Source organism: Lampris incognitus, chromosome 19, assembly GCF_029633865.1.
Source record: "Lampris incognitus isolate fLamInc1 chromosome 19, fLamInc1.hap2, whole genome shotgun sequence".
NCBI classification, from domain to species: domain Eukaryota; kingdom Metazoa; phylum Chordata; class Actinopteri; order Lampriformes; family Lampridae; genus Lampris; species Lampris incognitus.
Window position 1 is genome coordinate 37,001,833 of NC_079229.1, and position 17,500 is coordinate 37,019,332.

Consider the following 17,500-nt stretch of genomic DNA (forward strand, 5'->3'; position numbering starts at 1 on the left):
GCATCATCATCATCATCATCAGACAGACAGGCAGACAGACAGGCAGGTGAGAGAGAGAGAGAGAGAGAGAGACAGTGTTTTTCATTGGAGGTACTACTGAGGAGGGCAGCCCTTCTACCCTGTGGGAGAAGTCCAGACCGACTGTGTCCGGTGCTGGTGTCCTGACCCCCGTGCAGGTGTCCTGACCCCCGGGCAGTTCACACCTGTGCCGGATGGCTCTCGGCCTCCTGCGGTGACCGCCGGGGTTCCGGACTAACACGCCGAGTTAGGATCCATAGAACAGGAAGTGTAATTCTTTTTTAGGGGTTGGAATAAATAGGTCAGTATTTTATGATCATTTGGTACATTTGGTCTGTCTGCCGTACCATGCTGATGATGCTTGTATGGCGCTGAGCCACCGGTCATGTTGTCACGGCAGCAGCATCACACAGCGGACGGCTCAGACTAACTTGTCAGAGTGTGTAATGCCTGTTTTAGACTTAAGAAGGGTTCAGTTAGACCGTTCTCACCGCACATCTCTGACGTGGTCTTTGGCTCATTTTGGGGAAGATACCCAGACGAGACCCTTCGGAGGATCTGTCCGACATGAGGGAACGCTGATTCCAGAAGCGCTGCTGCCGTCCACAGCGGGTTCACACTTGGTTTGAATTGTGTGCGTTGAGTTTTTGTGTGATATGTAAAATATAACGGATGAATCTGTTTGAGTCCTTAACCACTATCGGAGCTTATTATGCAGCTATGTTGAATACTGGATTCTGATTGGTCAATTCAGACGCGCTGCTGTGGGTTCTTTCAGAATAGCAGACTGTTGTCTGTCTGCGGCCTCATCGCCCTTCCTGTCCCCTTCCAAATCAATCAATCAATCAATCAATCAATCAATCAAGTTGCATTTTATAAAGCGCTTTTCTAGCTGCAACAGCCACTCAAAGCGCTTTACATTTCTGGTCAAATCTGAATCAACCTTTGTAGGCTAATGCTACTTAGCTAAATTTACAGAAAGAAGTCAGGAGGGGGCACCCCGGTGGCTCACCCGGTAGAGGGGTACCACATAAGGCTGAGTCCTCACCCCAGCAGCCTGGGTTCGACTCCGGCCCGGGCCCTTTGCTGCATGTCATCCGCTCTCTCTCCTGCCTTTCCTGTCTCTCTCTACCACCGCTAGCTAATAAAGGCGGAAAACGCCAAAAAAAGAAGAAGAAGACGAAGAAGTCCAGAAGCTTGTGGGCCAAAACATTTTTTAACTGATTATCTTCTGTCAATTTATTGACTTCCTCCTCAAGGAAAAGCCGGCTGATCAGCGAGGTAATCCACAACAAGGCGGTCTTATAAAGATGATAAATGACCTTGGTGGAGGTGAACCCCTCTCCGCTGCACGTCGGGAAGGTCCCCAATTCCACGCTGTTCGTTAATGTTTGATAGGAGACCGCCTCATTGTGGATTATCCCTTAGTTCAGGACATGGAATCTTTATTTTTTTTGTTCCCCCCCGCCCCCCCCCCTTTTCTCCCCAGTTGTACTTGGCCAATTACCCCACTCTTCCGAGCCGTCCCGGTCGCCGCTCCACCCCCTCTGCCGATCCGGCGAGGGCTGCAGACTACCACTTCTTTTCACCTGACAGTGAGGAGTTTCACCGAGGGGGTGTAGCGCGTGGGAGGATCACGCTATCCCCCCCAGCCCCCCCCCCAACAGGTGACAGCTCTTTTAGCTCCGCCTCAAAGTTCTCAGATTTAGTATTTCCTCCTGACCAGGCCGGAATTCATATCCGGGACGTGTCTGCAAAACCAGGCCGTCACCAATGGAAACATAATCAAAACCCGAAAGTTAACGAGCTCGTTAAGTTCCGACAGTGGATAAGGGCTATTTGTCTTTTAAAGTGAAGCTGAGAGAATTTATTTTGTACCAGATGCAAATCGCAAAATTCCATTTAAAAAACACTTGAAACGTCTTTTGTTTTAAGTTCATATTAATGTGTCGAGTGTCAGCCCAGGTCCACTGCCTGACTGTCTGGCTGATGCGCCGCCTGTTGGCCAGAGATGAGAAACACTTTACAGGAAAACTGATCTGAATTCCTCTTAAAACCTTCTGAGTGGCGTCCGGGTGGTGTGGTGGTCTGTTCTGTTGCCTACCAGCATGGGGATCCGGGTTCGAATCCCCGTGTTGCCTCCGGCTTTCCGGGCGGCCCTACAGACACAACTGGCCGTGTCTGCGGGTGGGAAGCCGGATGTGGGTGTGTGTCCTGGTCGCTACACTAGCGCCTCCTCTGGTCGGTCAGGGTGCCTGTTGAGCGGGGAGGGGGAACTGGGGGGAATAGTGTGATCCTCCCAAGTGCTACGTCCCCCTGGTGAAACTCCTCACTGTCAGGTGAAAAGAAGCGGCTGGTGACTCCACATGTATGGGAGGAGGCATGTGGTAGTCTGCAGCCCTCCCCGGATCAGCAGAGGGGGTGGAGCAGAGACCGGGACGGCTCGGTGGGGTAATTGGCCGGATACAATTGGGGAGAAAAGGGGCAAAAAAACCAACTTTCTGAGTAGTTGAGAAGTTTGAAGTTGGAGAGCTAAACTGAACTCAGATCAGCTGTGGACCTCGCTGTCAGCTGGTGGGCGTGAAGAGAGACCAGCTGCATGAGGCTGGTTATTACAGGTGAAACCAGTTCTCTTTATTTTATTTATTTCTGATTGTTCCCTTTTTCTCCCAACTTAGTGGCCAATCGCTCCCTATTCCAGTTCAGACCCCCACCCTCGTACTGCATGCGTTCGCCAACTGCACCTCTCTGGCCGGCAGTCTGGAAGGAGACGCCTCCCCACTTTCATGACAGGGCGACTCCAGGCCGAACCACTGCTTGTTCCGACACACACAGAGACGCATCCATGTGACGAACACAAGCCGACCCCGCCCCCTCCCCAAGACAGCGTTACCAATTACTGCTGCTTCATCAAGTCCGGCCATAGTCGGATCTGACGAGACCGGGGCGCGAACCCCGGTCCCCAGTGGGCAACTGCATCGACACAAAGCCGATGCTTAGACCGCCACACCACCGCGGACCCAGGTCAAACCAGTTCTGCATAGAACTTTTTTTTTTAAAAAAAAGGTCAAAGGTCATTGTTAGGGTTTACATGTGATATCGGTGAATGTTACATATAACAGCAGGTCAGATCTGAGGTCCCCTGTCATCGCAGCTCGGTACGGGTGATGGAACCACACTACGTTCTATCAGGTCACACCACAGTACGAAGGGTCCGCTGCCAGGCGGCCACATGGCCATGTCATACATAACAGTCCTTAGTGCAGTCCATCGCTCTCATAGCTTCCACATCTGAGAGACTCGGACTGTTCGAGTTGGGCCAGCCAGGGCCTTCTGCTGCCGTCCAGCATCTGAAGAGTGCATTAAGGAAACGTCACTCGTGGAGGAGTGCTCATCTCCGAACCAAACGTTGCTTTTCCGGCCTCTCGAGGCGGCTGGTGCATCAATGCAAAGACTTCCATTTTTGGGGGGCGTGCGGGGAGAAAAGGTGGCCCTCGCTGTGTTCCTGTTCACAGATGATGGTGTGACCGATGTGTTGTTTTGTGTGGAGTTTAAGCAGGAGTTACCTTGGTAGTAGTACCTTCCTCCCAGAACTCAGAGCCAACGCTTCACCTTCCGTTAAGGCACGAGACGAATGTGTTACCCAACCGCTGGTTCACGTTGTGGCTTACTTTGTGTGTCCGTATCACTGCTGCTAATTGAGTCACTATTGTTAATGGCGCCGGCTTTTCCTCGTGTTCTCTGACGTCAGTAAGCGCGTGAGAGGAAGCTGCGCGGTGTGATGTAATACTGAAGTAAAGTGTGTTCCTGTTGTCACTTTGTTCTGCTGCTGAACAGAATTGGCTGCAAATGCATCTTGAATCTCCTTCAACTTTAGAAAACCAGACTTTGTTAAGGCTTGTTAGCATGTTAGCATATGGCTTTCACACCACTTGGTACCGTTAGCCCGAAGCGAACTAGCTAGCATCAAGCAGGTGTTCGTGCTGCAATGTGTTACCCGTTTTTAAACAGTAAATACTTCAAATACTACTTAAATTGATCAAAAGCTGTCAAGCAAGTGTACCGACCACGCATGACGACTCGCTAGCCCGGGGCTAACGGCTCGGACTCTTTAGTGGACTGGTTAACGTTGTCGCCCTTGCTGCGGGAGACCCGGGTTCGTGTCCCGGCTGCGGCGGTTCCCGGCTGCCCCCGGAATTCGCCTGAAGGGTCCGACCCGTTAGCTAAGGGCTAGCGAGTCTCGTCAGGTGTAGTGGTTCCATAAGCAAACCTCTAGATAGTGATGTTAACCACTAAGATGGCTCAGCTTTATCCTTTGTCTTTTTTTTGGCACCTTCATGAACGTGAACCCGGACATGCTGTCAGCCAACACTGTGAATCGCCTGCGTGCGCGTGCGCGCGCGCGTGTTAAATGAGAATCTGTGGCATTTGAGAAATGCGGCGTTGAGCCTCAGCGGGGGAGGCTTTCTCACCGACGGCGCATGGGTTAGTCTCGTGTGACGTCACATATCACGTGGCGGCAACGCCCCCGCCATGTTGGAGGACAACCTCCAGTCCACGGGGCACCGGGTCGCCGTCGCTGCGCGGCGCTGAACGTCTTCTGCACAGTCGGAGGGACCGGACGTGTTTCAGGGGTTGATCCATACAGAACAGCTGTCGTGGTTCCGGATGTTACCGTGGTTCATTTCTGCGCTGTCTCCGTGGTGCCAATCTGATCGACAGTGGACGCGTCAGTGTGACTAGTGAACGCGTCAGTGTGACTAGTGAGGGCGTCAGTGTGAACAGTGAGCGCGTCAGTGTGACTAGTGGACGCGTCAGTGTGACTAGTGAGTGCGTCAGTGTGACTAGTGGACGCGTCAGTGTGACTAGTGAGGGCGTCAGTGTGACTAGTGGACGCGTCAGTGTGACTAGTGAGTGCGTCAGTGTGACTAGTGGACGCGTCAGTGTGACTAGTGAGGGCGTCAGTGTGACTAGTGAGGGCGTCAGTGTGAACAGTGAGCGCGTCAGTGTGACTAGTGGACGCGTCAGTGTGACTAGTGGACGCGTCAGTGTGACTAGTGAGGGCGTCAGTGTGACTAGTGAGGGCGTCAGTGTGAACAGTGAGCGCGTCAGTGTGACTAGTGAGGGCGTCAGTGTGACTAGTGAGGGCGTCAGTGTGAACAGTGAGCGCGTCAGTGTGACTAGTGGACGCGTCAGTGTGACTAGTGAACGCGTCAGTGTGACTAGTGGACGCGTCGGTGTGAACAGTGGCTGGTTGCTACATTCTAGCCGTCCTCCAACATGGCGGAGCTGTTCGTTGTCGGCGTGGCGGAGAACCACCGTAGTTCAGGTGTGTGTGTGTGTGTGTGTGTGTGTGTGTGTGTGTGTGTGTGTGTGTAAAGGGTCTAATGAGGGCCGAAGCTTCTCCACGTTCAGCTCCCCGTTTCCCTGCAGAGGAACTTCAGCTCACCTCGCCGTTCATCTCCAACAGCTCAACTTTTCCTTTGTCTTAGAGGAACATCTACAACTTACTTTCTGGGGCTTTTGCCGATTGACACGTGTCTTCTGAATGTATTTCACTGATCGTAGAGAATATAAATGTACTCGGAGAGCCATGTTTTATGGAAAAGAAGAAGAAGCTGTGTGTTTAATGTGGAGCTGTAAGGGTTTCACACGAGGGCGCTGGGTGGCGCTGTCGGCCTCCTGGGGGCTTTCTGTATTATACTAAATTACATTCAGTAAGAGAACAGACGACCAAAAGCACACCTGAGAAGGTGAGGAGAAAGACGACGTCACGATACAAGCCCATTAATATTCTGTCAAGCTGGCTGTCAAACTTGAACACACTACCAATAAACAAGTGGACACAAAAACTCCAAGTAGTCACTGTTGAGTTTGTGTCTCGGGTCGTGATACACACATTCTAGTCTTGCTCACAGAGAAACACACACACAATCATGAACACGTGGTCTGCGGAAGTGTTTACATTCGTGGTGAGGACGGGCAGTGACGTCACGCCCGAGCTGCAGAGAAAGGGCGAGCCGAGCGGCGACTCGTCTCGTCTCAGCGCGGGCGAGTTCTTATGACGTGTTTCCGGCCCGTCTGCCTCGCTGTCATGACGCCCGCTGCCTCGGAGGGTCGCACGGCTTGTCTCGTGAGTATTTCAAAAAACTAAACCAGCACAAGGTCCAATAGGTCAAGCCGAACCGGGATAAGAGGAAAAATAACAAGATTAATCCTTTTTTACACAATGATAATCACAACAGCCTTGATTATAATATACAATCTTTAAATGCATCATAGTTCAGTAGAAATAACATTCCCCCGAGTCCAAAGTAGGAAACACGTGTTGATGAGGTGATGCCACGCAGGGGTGGAGGAGGAGGACGGGCGGTGTTTTTAGCAACAATCCAACTCGGTCCCTTCTGTTTCCCGCCATCTTAACGTGGAGTCGTCCGTCCACTTCGACATGAGTCTCTAGTAGTGTCGTGTTGCGCTTCAGTCGCGCTGTGTGACTAGAAAACGATTCTGTACCAAAAAGACACCTTAGTTTATTCCCCCCCCCCTCCCTTCAGTCCGGACGCGTCCCGTCTGTTTGACCTCCTTCCGGTCTCAGAAGGAAACTCCGACCAAGGACGCGGCCGTTAGTTTTCCGCTCCGCAAGACAAATCACCGAGTCCACAGACTCCCTTCCTGTAAAACACGGAAACAGGAAGGACGTCTGTCAACTCCCTTCCTGTAAAACACGGAAACAGGAAGGAAGTCTGTCAACTCGCTTCCTGTAAAACACGGAAACAGGGAGGAAGTCTGTCAACTCCCTTCCTGTAAAACACGGAAACAGGAAGGAAGTCTGTCAACTCCCTTCCTGTAAAACACGGAAACAGGGAGGAAGCCTGTCAACTCCCTTCCTGTAAAACACGGAAACAGGGAGGAAGTCTGTCAACTCCCTTCCTGTAAAACACAGAAACAGGAAGGACGTCTGTCAACTCCCTTCCTGTAAAACACGGAAACAGGGAGGAAGTCTGTCAACTCCCTTCCTGTAAAACACGGAAACAGGGAGGAAGTCTGTCAACTCCCTTCCTGTAAAACACAGAAACAGGAAGGACGTCTGTCAACTCCCTTCCTGTAAAACACGGAAACAGGGAGGAAGCCTGTCAACTCCCTTCCTGTAAAACACGGAAACAGGGAGGAAGTCTGTCAACTCCCTTCCTGTAAAACACGGAAACAGGGAGGAAGTCTGTCAACTCCCTTCCTGTAAAACACGGAAAGAGGAAGGAAGTCTGTGAACTCGGTTCCACCACGTGAAAGGAGGGAAGGAAGGTATTTGAACCTTTTATCTTAGAAAAAACAATTTTACCTCAGTGAACTTCTAGTGACTATAAATAAATCAGTGACTTATTTATTTGAATATATTTAAATAAATATATATTTAATTGTCCCTAGGAATAAATGTGTGTGTGCGCGTGTGTGTGTACGTGTGTGTGACGGCCTGGTGGCCTGTCCAGGGGGTCTCCCCGCCTGCCGCCCAGTGGCTGCTGGGATAGGCTGCAGCATCCCCGCCACCCTGAGAGCAGGAGAAGCGGTTAAGACAATGGATGGATGGACATATTTAACATCTGTGATTTTTATTTTTAATTTAAATATATTTAAATAAAAAATAATTGACTATTTAAGTAAATAAATCGGTGACATTCTAGCAAGTCTTTTAAATTCAAAGTGCGCAAGTTGGTTTCACTTGCGCACTTGCAGAAGCTCAGAGTGCGCCGTGTAAATGTCCGCTAGTCCACCGGAAGTAGAGGTCTGACTCCCGACACAGAGCCGGAAGAGTTCTGCTTCACCTTCAGTACACTTGCAAGTACGCATGTGTCAACTACGAAATGGACCAGTGACGTAATGGTGTAACTAACGGGTGTTGTTTGTTGTCCCGCGGAGTTGGAGTACTTTGTGGCAGCGTGCGTGAGAGCGCGCGGGCAGCGGCTGGTTTCCCATTAGTGAAGAACAGGTTTCAGAACGGGACGTTCAGCCGAACCGGTCTCACGCAAAGTGGTCCGAACACAGCGGGCCGGGTTCGGACCGGCAGAACTTTTAAAAACCACTCTTAACTCTGACTACGTTCAGACTCCTCCTCCTGCCGCAGTGTCCTTCAGCAAGACACTTGGCGGAACCCTTAACTGCTCCTGTCACGGTGATGAGCAGGCAGGGGGGGCAGGGGAGGTAGGGGGGCAGGGGAGGCAGGGGAGGTAGGGGGGCAGGGGGGCCAGGGGAGGCAGGGGGGGCAGGACCTCAGCCAGGCTAGTAAGAAAAAAATATTGAAGTATCACGATGGTCATTTTTTTTTATTATTATTATTTATTTATTTATTAACTTTAATTTGTTAAGATTGTTGGTAAAAAATTATTAAAAAATCATGTAAAACTTGTTTTGTCAATAAAAGGCCTGCCCTATTCAGGATGGCTGGGGCAGAGTCCTGCTTGTGCCTCCTTGGCACAAACAAGTACAGCTGCCTGCCCAGCAGCCATGCCCCCCTGCACCTTACTGCCTAGCAGCCATGCCCCCCTGCACCTTACCGCCTAGCAGCCATGCCCCCCTGCACCTTACTGCCTAGCAGCCATGCCCCCCTGTTGGCAGCTGGCATGGCATGGCAGCCTGCACCGTCAGCGCAGGGATGTGTGTAAACGCCGGAAAGCGCTTTGAGTGGTCGGTAGACTAGAAAAGCGCTGTGTACATGCAGTGTATTTACCCTTTAGCCCCACCCTGCCCTGTCTCCTAATACCACTTTGCCCCTCAAGAGACAGTAGGATACAAGTGGACGCACCAGAGTGGTAGTGTATTTCTGTTTGTAGGCACGTGAGCCCAGTGTCCGTAACTAAGTCCCGCCCACTTCAGCAGCGTAGTGGGGTTCTTGTGGTGGATCGTGGAAGGAGGCTCCAGGTTCAGGTTTACACCCGGACCGCACGCGACTAGCTAGCGTGTCCGCTGCCAAAGCGTTCAGCGGGCTCGCGCTGACCCGCTCCCCGTGCTGACAAGTCCGCTTCGCGCGGCTCTCAGGTTTCTTTGCCCGCCCTGCATTTGCATATTAGACAGCGATTGGCTTTCGGATTTGTGACGTACCAAATCTAGCTTATCCGGGGTACGTTGCAATCTCCAATGTAGGGAAGTGCGCGGACAGCGCCTCCTACGGTAGAGGAATGTGAAAACACCGCTGCAGTGGCGAACTGCCCCCGGTGCGAGTCAGTGCGGTCACGGCCAGACCTCTTCAGGGACACACAACACAACACAACACAACACCACACCACACATCGGGGGTGGAGGGGGGTACGTTAACACTATGAGACGGGTATGTCTGTGTTTCGAGATGTGTGCAGATGTTAACCAGTGTTTATAAGTGGCCCATTACACGTTTATTCATCACTAGCTACAGTTGCACGTTACAGACGGTGACCGGCGTATTTAAAACAATTCTTCTTGCTGTCGTGGAGGAGAAGGGAGGGGAGGGAGGGGGGAGGGAGGGGTGGGTGGGGGTGGTGGTTCTGGTTCACTATCGAGTGGGCAATAACCGCAGAAACCTGAGTTGTTCCTCACCACATCCGTGACGAACACTCGTAATGCCTTGCTAAATTACTAAGGAAGAAAGTCTGTCTCGTGTAGCGGGGGATCAGTCTGAGTTTAACCATTTGAGCCCCAGCCCCCCCCTCCTCCCCCCCGAACAGGCGCCCCGACCAACCGACCAGAGGAGGCGCTAGTGCAGCGACCAGGACACGCACCCACATCCGACTTCCCACCCGCAGACGCAACCAGTTGTGTCTGCAGGGACGCCCGACCGAGCCGCAGGTAACACGGGGATTCGAACTGCCGATCCCTGTGTTGGTAGGCAACGGAGTAGACCGCCACACCGACCGGATGCGCAGTTGTTGAGATAATGGCGGTCTGTGGGGCGTGGCTGTGGTTGACAACAGCAGAGAATAAAGACGACGTTCGGTTGTGAATTCTGTAAGCGTGATCTTTATAGCGGTGAACGCCGCTGATAATCCAGTTCCCTACGGTACCTACTACACCCGGCCTCTCTACCTCCCGTCCAAACCTTTCAGCTGTCACACCAGCTCGGTGTTACTCCAGACTCACCTTAACTCACACGGAGAACCGATAACCGATACTGGTAAACCGATACTGGTCACCGATACCGATAATGATAGCTGATAACCGATACCGATAATGATAACTGATCATAGCCGATACCGATGGTGATAACTGATACTGGTAACCGATACTGGCAACCGATACCGATAATGATAACCGATATTGATAATGATAACCGATAATGATAACCGATACCGATAATGATAACTGATCACGATAACCGATACTGATACTACCCGATACCGATAACCGATACTGATAACTGATACCGATAACGATAACCGATACCGACAATTATAGCTGATAACCGATAATGTAACCGATACCGATAATGATAACTGATACTGATAAGCGATACCGATAAGCGATACCGATACTGATAAGCTGAATGGTAAATGTTGGCCTCGTGTATTGTCTCTGTGAGGTTTCCATGATGAAAAGGTTGTTATAAGCTAAAATGAAAATCCATGTCTTAATGCAGCCGTCACCAACGGTGTGGTGTCGGGATCCTGGTGCAGAATATAGTCTCTGAAAATATGAAATCAGCTGCAGAGTAAAGAGCTAAAACCTCCCAGAAACACACCGCCGGATATGCTGATAGCAGCCAGCGCTGCATCTAACAAGTCCTTCCTTAACTACTTTACATTACAACAGCTGTTGGTTGGCTTGTGGGGGTGGGTGTGTGTGTGTGTGTGTGTGCTTGGGGGGTTGTCTATAAGTGGCTCAGTGGCAGGAAACACTTTTTGAATATGTGTGTGTGTGTGTGTGTGTGTGTGTGTGTGTGTGTATCTAGTCCAGGGCCAGTAGAGAGTGTGTGTTGGTCTCTCTTTCAGTCTGTCTGAGGGTTCCTGGTTCCACCGCAGACTGAGACCTGAAACAGAGACAAGATTCTGTTTAACTGAACACACACACTCACACACACACACACACTCACACACACACACACACACACACACACACACACACACACACACACACACACACACACACACACACACACACACACACAGCTAGAATCTGAGAACCTGAACAGCATTTAGCTAGTGAAGAAAAACTGTTTTCAGAAACGTATTCTTGTGACGCCACTGAGGTCTGCTGTGAGACGTCGACTCTACCACACAGCGCCCTCTGCTGTTTGAACTGGTCATGCACACTTTCCCCCAAGCTCCTCCCCCACCGTGTTGATGGACAGGATACCACACCCCGCCATTTACATACAAACGTCAAATTGAAACTAGAGATTAGTGAAAGGTGAGCTGTTTTAAGCCTAAGTGATGGAGTTACGATTAATGATTGATGACTTATGATTTGATGATGAGTTATGATTGATGATTTATGATTGATGATTTGTGATGAGTTATGATTGATGATTTGATGATGAGTTATGATTGATGATTTATGATTGATGATTTGATGATGAGTTATGATTTATGATTTGTGATGAGTTATGATTGATGATTTATGATTGATGATGAGTTATGATTGATGATTTATGATTGATGATTTGATGATGAGTTATGATTGATGATTTATGATTTGTGATGAGTTATGATTGATGATTTATGATTGATGATGAGTTATGATTGATGATGTGATGATGAGTTATGATTGGTGATGTCATGATGAGTTATGATTTTACAGATTCAACTTAATCGTGCCGCGATCGCTCCAAGCGAAGCAAATAGCACGAAAGCGTTTAACATTTCCTGATTACTGCATTTCTTATTCTCTGTGGTGACAAGGTCGCACACACACACACACACACACACACACACACACACACACACACACACACACACACACACACACACACACACACACACACAATGACCAGCTGGCTGACCGTTGGCTGAACCTTTAGAAATCACCCTTGGGAAGAACTCATTAGCACGGGCATGCACGTTTGTGTGTGTGTGTGTGTGTGTGTGTGTGTGTGTGTGTGTGTGTGTGTGTGTGTGTGTGGGTATGTGTGTGTGTGTGTGTGTGTGTGTGTGGGTGTGTGTGTGTGTGTTACTAATCGATGGTCTGAGTGTTAAACAGATTTCAGCCTGGAGCCAACGCAGCATTTCAGTCCTCGTTACTTTGTGTTTACAGTCTGGCTCAGGTTTTACTCACTACCCTGTTAGCAACACACACACACACACACACACACACACACACACACACACACACACACACACACACACACATGAACACACACACACATGAACACACACACACATGAACACACACACACATGAACACACACACACACAGTTTTTTTTCTAAATAGGAAGTCTACACTTACATGTACTTTGTGCACTACTGGTTGCCGTGTGTGTGTGTGTGTGTGTGTGTGTGTGTGTGTGTGTGTGTGTGTTCGTGTGTGTGTTCGTGTGTGTGTGTGTGTGTGTTAAATGTGAGAGAACATACACACAGACACACACAGTTTCAGGATGCTTGGGAGAGTCTTATTTCGTCTCTCCTCCTCTCACCTCTTCATCATGTCCTTATCTCCTCCTCCTCCTGCTCCTCCTCCTGCTCCTCCTGCTCCTCCTGCTGCGGTGCAGCTGTGGCGGACGTGCAGGGCGTCGTAGGTCAGCGTGTACTCGGTCTCGTCGCTGTAGTCCGGGCCCAGCAGCGTCCGGGCCCAGATGCCCATGTCGTACGGCGGCAGCGTCCCGCCGAACTCGGAGGGCAGACACTCCGGCTGGATGAGCTGGTGGAGCGAGTTCAGGTTGTTGCCATGGAGGAAGATCTGGAGAGGAGGCAGGAGACGGGGAGATGAGAGGAGAGGAGAGCAGAGGAGAGGAGAGGAGAGCCGAAGGAAGGGGAAGGGGGAGAGGAGAAAAGACACTTACCCTCTTCCTGGTTTTGTCTTTGAGGAAAGGCTTTATGATGGTGTACATTGCGTGGATGTACCATGGCTGGTTTACAAAGTGGATGCCCCCGAACCTTGCTGGGAAACTGTCCTAAAGAAGAGGAGAGAAGAAGAAGAAGAGGAGAGAAGAAGAAGAAGAAGAGGGACGCCATTTTCAGTATGTTGCATGTCCACCTATATGTAAATCTATAGACTGGAACGATATAACTGCATATCGCAGGGCGTCCGGGTGGCGTGGCGGTCTGTTCCGTTGCCCACCAACACAGGGATCGCCGGTTCAAGTCCCCGTGTTGTCTCCGGCTTGGTCGGGTGTCTCTACAGACACAGTTGGCCGTGTCTGCGGGTAGGAAACCGGGTGTGGGTATGTGTCCTGGTCGCTGCACTAGCGCCTCCTCTGGTCGGCCGGGGCGACTCTTCGGGGGGGAGGGGAGGGGGACTGGGGGTAATAGCGTGATCCTCCCACGTGCTACGTCCCCCTGGAGAAACTCCTCACTGTCAGGTGAAAAGAAGTGGCTGGTGACTCCACATGTATGGGAGGAGGCATGTGGTAGTCTGCAGCCCTCCCCGGGTCAGCAGAGGGGGTGGAGCAGAGACCGGGACGGCTCGGGAGAGGGGGGTAATGGGCCGGGTACAACTGGGGAGAAAAAGGAGGGGGGGTGGATTCCAAAAAAGAAGAAGAAGAAGAAGAAGAGGAAGAAGAGGAAATGTGAGGAAGCCTGTCTTGCTCTTGGCTTCACAGTGAATGTGGTGGCAGAGGAGGCACCAGTGTGTATTGTACGCCTGGCAGCTGGTAGTGTGAGACCAAACACATGAAGAAGACGCCCGGAGACATGACAGCCCAGTCATGTCCCTGAGCCAGAGGAGGTCTTCCAGAGAAGACTTGGTGCAGACCGTCAGCAGGAGCGCTGCTTTGCAGGAGCTGCAGCAGTCAACCACAAAACATGAATGGCATCACACAAAGTCACACACACACACACACACACACACACACAACGGCCCAGTGCAAGACCCCCCACACACACACACACACACACACACACACAACGGCCCAGTGCAAGACCCCACACACACACACACACAATGGCCCAGTGCAAGACCCCCCCCCCACACACACACACACACACAACGGCCCAGTGCAAGACCCCCCCCACACACACACACACACACAACGGTTTCTGATGAAGCTGGCCTATCTCTGTCATATGTACCTGGAAAGCTGAATGACTTAAATCTTCAGCTTCAAGGCAGAGACGAGCACCTTCCTCACCCGGCGGACAAGATCAGTGCATTCCCTCGAGAGCTCGAGATGTGGGGCGGGCGACCTGATCAAGGAAATACGGATTTCTTTGAGAATCTGGGTGACTTTGTTGAAACCGGTGATTCTGGAGCCGCCACAGTGATGTCATGTCTTCAGGAGCACATCCCTTCCCTGAGAGGATTCTTTCTTTCTTTCAGTGCTCGGTATGACTGGGTGACGGATCCATTCAGTGCAGCAGCACCTGCTGGTTCAGCTCTGCTCAAGAGGACCGGTTCATGGAGATGACCTCTGACCCCACCCTGAGGCCAAGCTTTACAGCTCAGACCCTGAGTGAATTCCGGCTCGGGGTGGAGAGGGAGCGTCCACTCATAGGACAGAGGGCTGTGAGGTGGGCTTTTCTGCTGTCGCCTCACTTGAACCTAAGTGCGGGTCTAAGGTCAACATGGAGCATGACCCGAGAGTGGCGGTATCAAGCCTGCAAGCCCGTTCTGAAAAGATGTGCCGTGCAAAACAGGCTCACTGCAGCGCTAATGCAGCGACGAGACTTGAGCTCTCACAAACTGACTTGCTCATCGTTTTCCCCAAATATCTGCATTTGTTCCTTTTTCTTTTTCTTTTTTTCTGCACAGATTGAACTTTATTGTTGTTCATCCAGCAAAGTGATTTTTACATTTTATTCAGGTTTTCTCTGTGTTTGAAAAAGCACACATGGAGCAGTCTAGTGACAAACGTCACAAAAGGAGGTTTGATGAAGCTGAACTGGAACTTGCGTTTGTTGTTTGCGCAACAGAAATGACCGAACGAAAAGTGAAAAGAGCGTGCGTGGTGCTGACGTTATTTCAATAAAGTCAGACTTGGCCCGTTTTGCTGCCATTCTGTTGGCGCGGGGGCGTGAACCTTGTTCTTCCTCCAAAGGGGGGCATGACAGAAAAGGTTTGAGAACCACTGCATTAGACTGTCTGTGTTAGTTTTGGTCCCGGGGGTCCATTTTGACAAGGTTAGGGAACCGCGGGCGTAACGAAACCACAACAACGGCAGCGCGATGCGCCTCTGCAAGCTGCACACCGAGCGGTTCTGTCCGATCGGGGCCTAACGGATGGGTGACAGCGCAGCTTGTCGCAGAATAAACCGTTATCGGTGCGGCGCACCCTCCCACCGGCGACATTATTCACGTCTGCACAGAGGCCTCATCAACACAGAGCACAAGTGTGCCGCTTGGTTATTCGTCAAATATGCTATAGAGAGTTCAGGGGGCAGCAGGGAACCGCCCCAGCTGGGATGCCAATCCGGGTCGACTGAGCTAACCCGTCAACGGAGGGGTCTGACCCGTTAGCCAAGCTAGCTAGCGAGCCCAGTCATCCGTGATCGTTACACTATACTAAATAGGTTCTGCTCACATCCTAGGCGCACTCTGCGGGCTTCTCGCTGTGTGGCGTCTCGACACTTCAGCTCCTCTGTTTGGGTTTTGCTGTGCAGAAGTACGCATGTCCATCCATGTGGGGACACTTGGCACGTTGTTGAACATACCGTGTCCCATAGCTCGAGATCTTCGCTACCATAGTGGTGCGATAAAGAGGGGTCCGTGCGTGTGGGCCGCAAACTGCTGCAGGCCTCAATACAGCTGCACTACCTGTATATGTGGTCGTTTCACCTCCGGGGGGGGCTGTTCACTGCTGAGGCGATGGCACACCAGCCACAATGGCTGCTACACCTTGTTTGCAGTTCTCACGGAGCGAGGAAATCAAAGGTTTCGGCTTTGCCTGAAAGTCTTCGGCTAACAAGAGAATCAGTTTGAACCCAAAACACAAGTCCAAGTTAAATTTAAAGTTCAAGTGTCTTTATTGTCCCTTACAGGGAAATTAGTTTGCAGCCAGTATCATAAAACTCTCACGAAAAAACACAACAACATGCAAACACCAAGGCAGACCTGACAAGAGGACATGGTGGGCAAGGAGAACCAAAGGAGTTCAAATATGCAGACCATGGAAACAAGTGATCTGCAGGCAACAGATGAACACTATCTATCTACCATTTAACAGTTGGATGGCCGTGGGGACAAAGGAAGTCTTGTATCTCTTAGTCCGAATACAGGGCATCCTCAACCGATGATCTGAGGGTTACATCTCAAACTCTGGCTGAAGGAGGTGACCTTGGCACTCCAGAAGGGAAGTAGCCTTTCCGAACACCTTCCTATTATAACGTTTGGTAAGCTGGGCTTGACTTGTCCCAGAAATCTTGCTAGCCCATTTCATGAGTCTATCAAGCCTTTTCTACTGGCCAGAGTCAAATTACCAAACCAAGCAACAATACAGCTCATTAAACTGTTTCAATAAAAAACAAGTCTTTGTTGGACCTTCTGTGATGTGGAGGCAACATGTGTTTCAAAGTACAACTTGTTGTGGAGAACAACCCCCAGATATCTGTAGCTGTCCACAAGCTCAATGTCAGCACCTTTAATGCTGGTTGGTACAGGACTAGGAGGAGTCTTTGTAAAGCTGATCATCGGGTCTTTAGTTTTAGACACATTTAAGAGGAGAAAGGACACATCACACCAAGACACAAAAACATGGACCACAGGTCCATGTTTTTCCTCCTCCCCTTCAAGAACACTCGAAATCACTGAATCATCTGCAAATGTGATTGTGTCTATTGGTATGGTTGCTATAGCGACAGTCATTAGTGTACAAGATGCAGAGTAACGGGGAGAGGCAACAGCCCTGAGGGGAACCGGTTGAAGAGTACAGCTGATTGGAAAAGGAGTCATTAACCCTCACACACTGGGACCTGTCAGTCAAGAAGTCCAGTATCCAGCCAACTAGATTAAGATCCAGTTTGAAGAGCTGAATTAGCTTATCTGCTAACAGATGTGGCTGGATCATGTTAAAGGCTGAGCAGAAATCTATAAACAACAGCCTGGCATGAGCATTTGTCCCCTCAAGATGGCGCTACAGAACATGTAATAGTGTTATTACGGCATCTTGTAAACCCCTATCGGGCCTGTATGCAAATTGCAGTGGATCAAGGGATTTCTCCACCTGCGATAAAGCCTCGTTTTTAATGAGCTTCTCAAATATCTTCCTGATTAGAGAAGTCAGCGCTACTGGCCTACAGTCATTTAATGTCACAGGGGTTCTGGTCTTGGCAACTGGTACAACTGGTGAATGTTTCCATAATTTAGGGACCCTCTGTTGCTGAAGGGATGGTGTGAAAGATCCCACACAACTGTTCAGCACAGGTTTTAAGAACTG

General features: G+C 50.5%; 2 protein-coding genes across 3 annotated transcripts in view; one reads left to right on the top strand and one right to left on the bottom strand.

Moving 5' to 3' along the window:
• Positions 1 to 2,389, top strand: part of unm_hu7910 (un-named hu7910) — a 51,066-nt gene extending 48,677 nt beyond the window's left edge. For both annotated transcript variants that reach the window (XM_056299017.1, XM_056299019.1), the window contains one exon: positions 1 to 2,389. This exon is cut by the window's left edge and continues 383 nt beyond it. The gene's annotated coding sequence lies outside the window, so the exon portion shown is untranslated.
• Positions 2,390 to 10,923: 8,534 nt separating this feature from the next.
• LOC130130048 (clavesin-1-like) overlaps positions 10,924 to 17,500 on the bottom strand; it is a 10,872-nt gene continuing 4,295 nt past the window's right edge. The window contains exons 5-7 of the mRNA XM_056299779.1: positions 12,975 to 13,085; positions 12,609 to 12,871; positions 10,924 to 11,005 (exon numbers count right to left, since the gene is read on the bottom strand). Coding sequence (XP_056155754.1) covers positions 10,924 to 11,005; positions 12,609 to 12,871; positions 12,975 to 13,085 — 456 coding nt within the window. The remainder of the gene's footprint in view (positions 11,006 to 12,608; positions 12,872 to 12,974; positions 13,086 to 17,500) is intronic.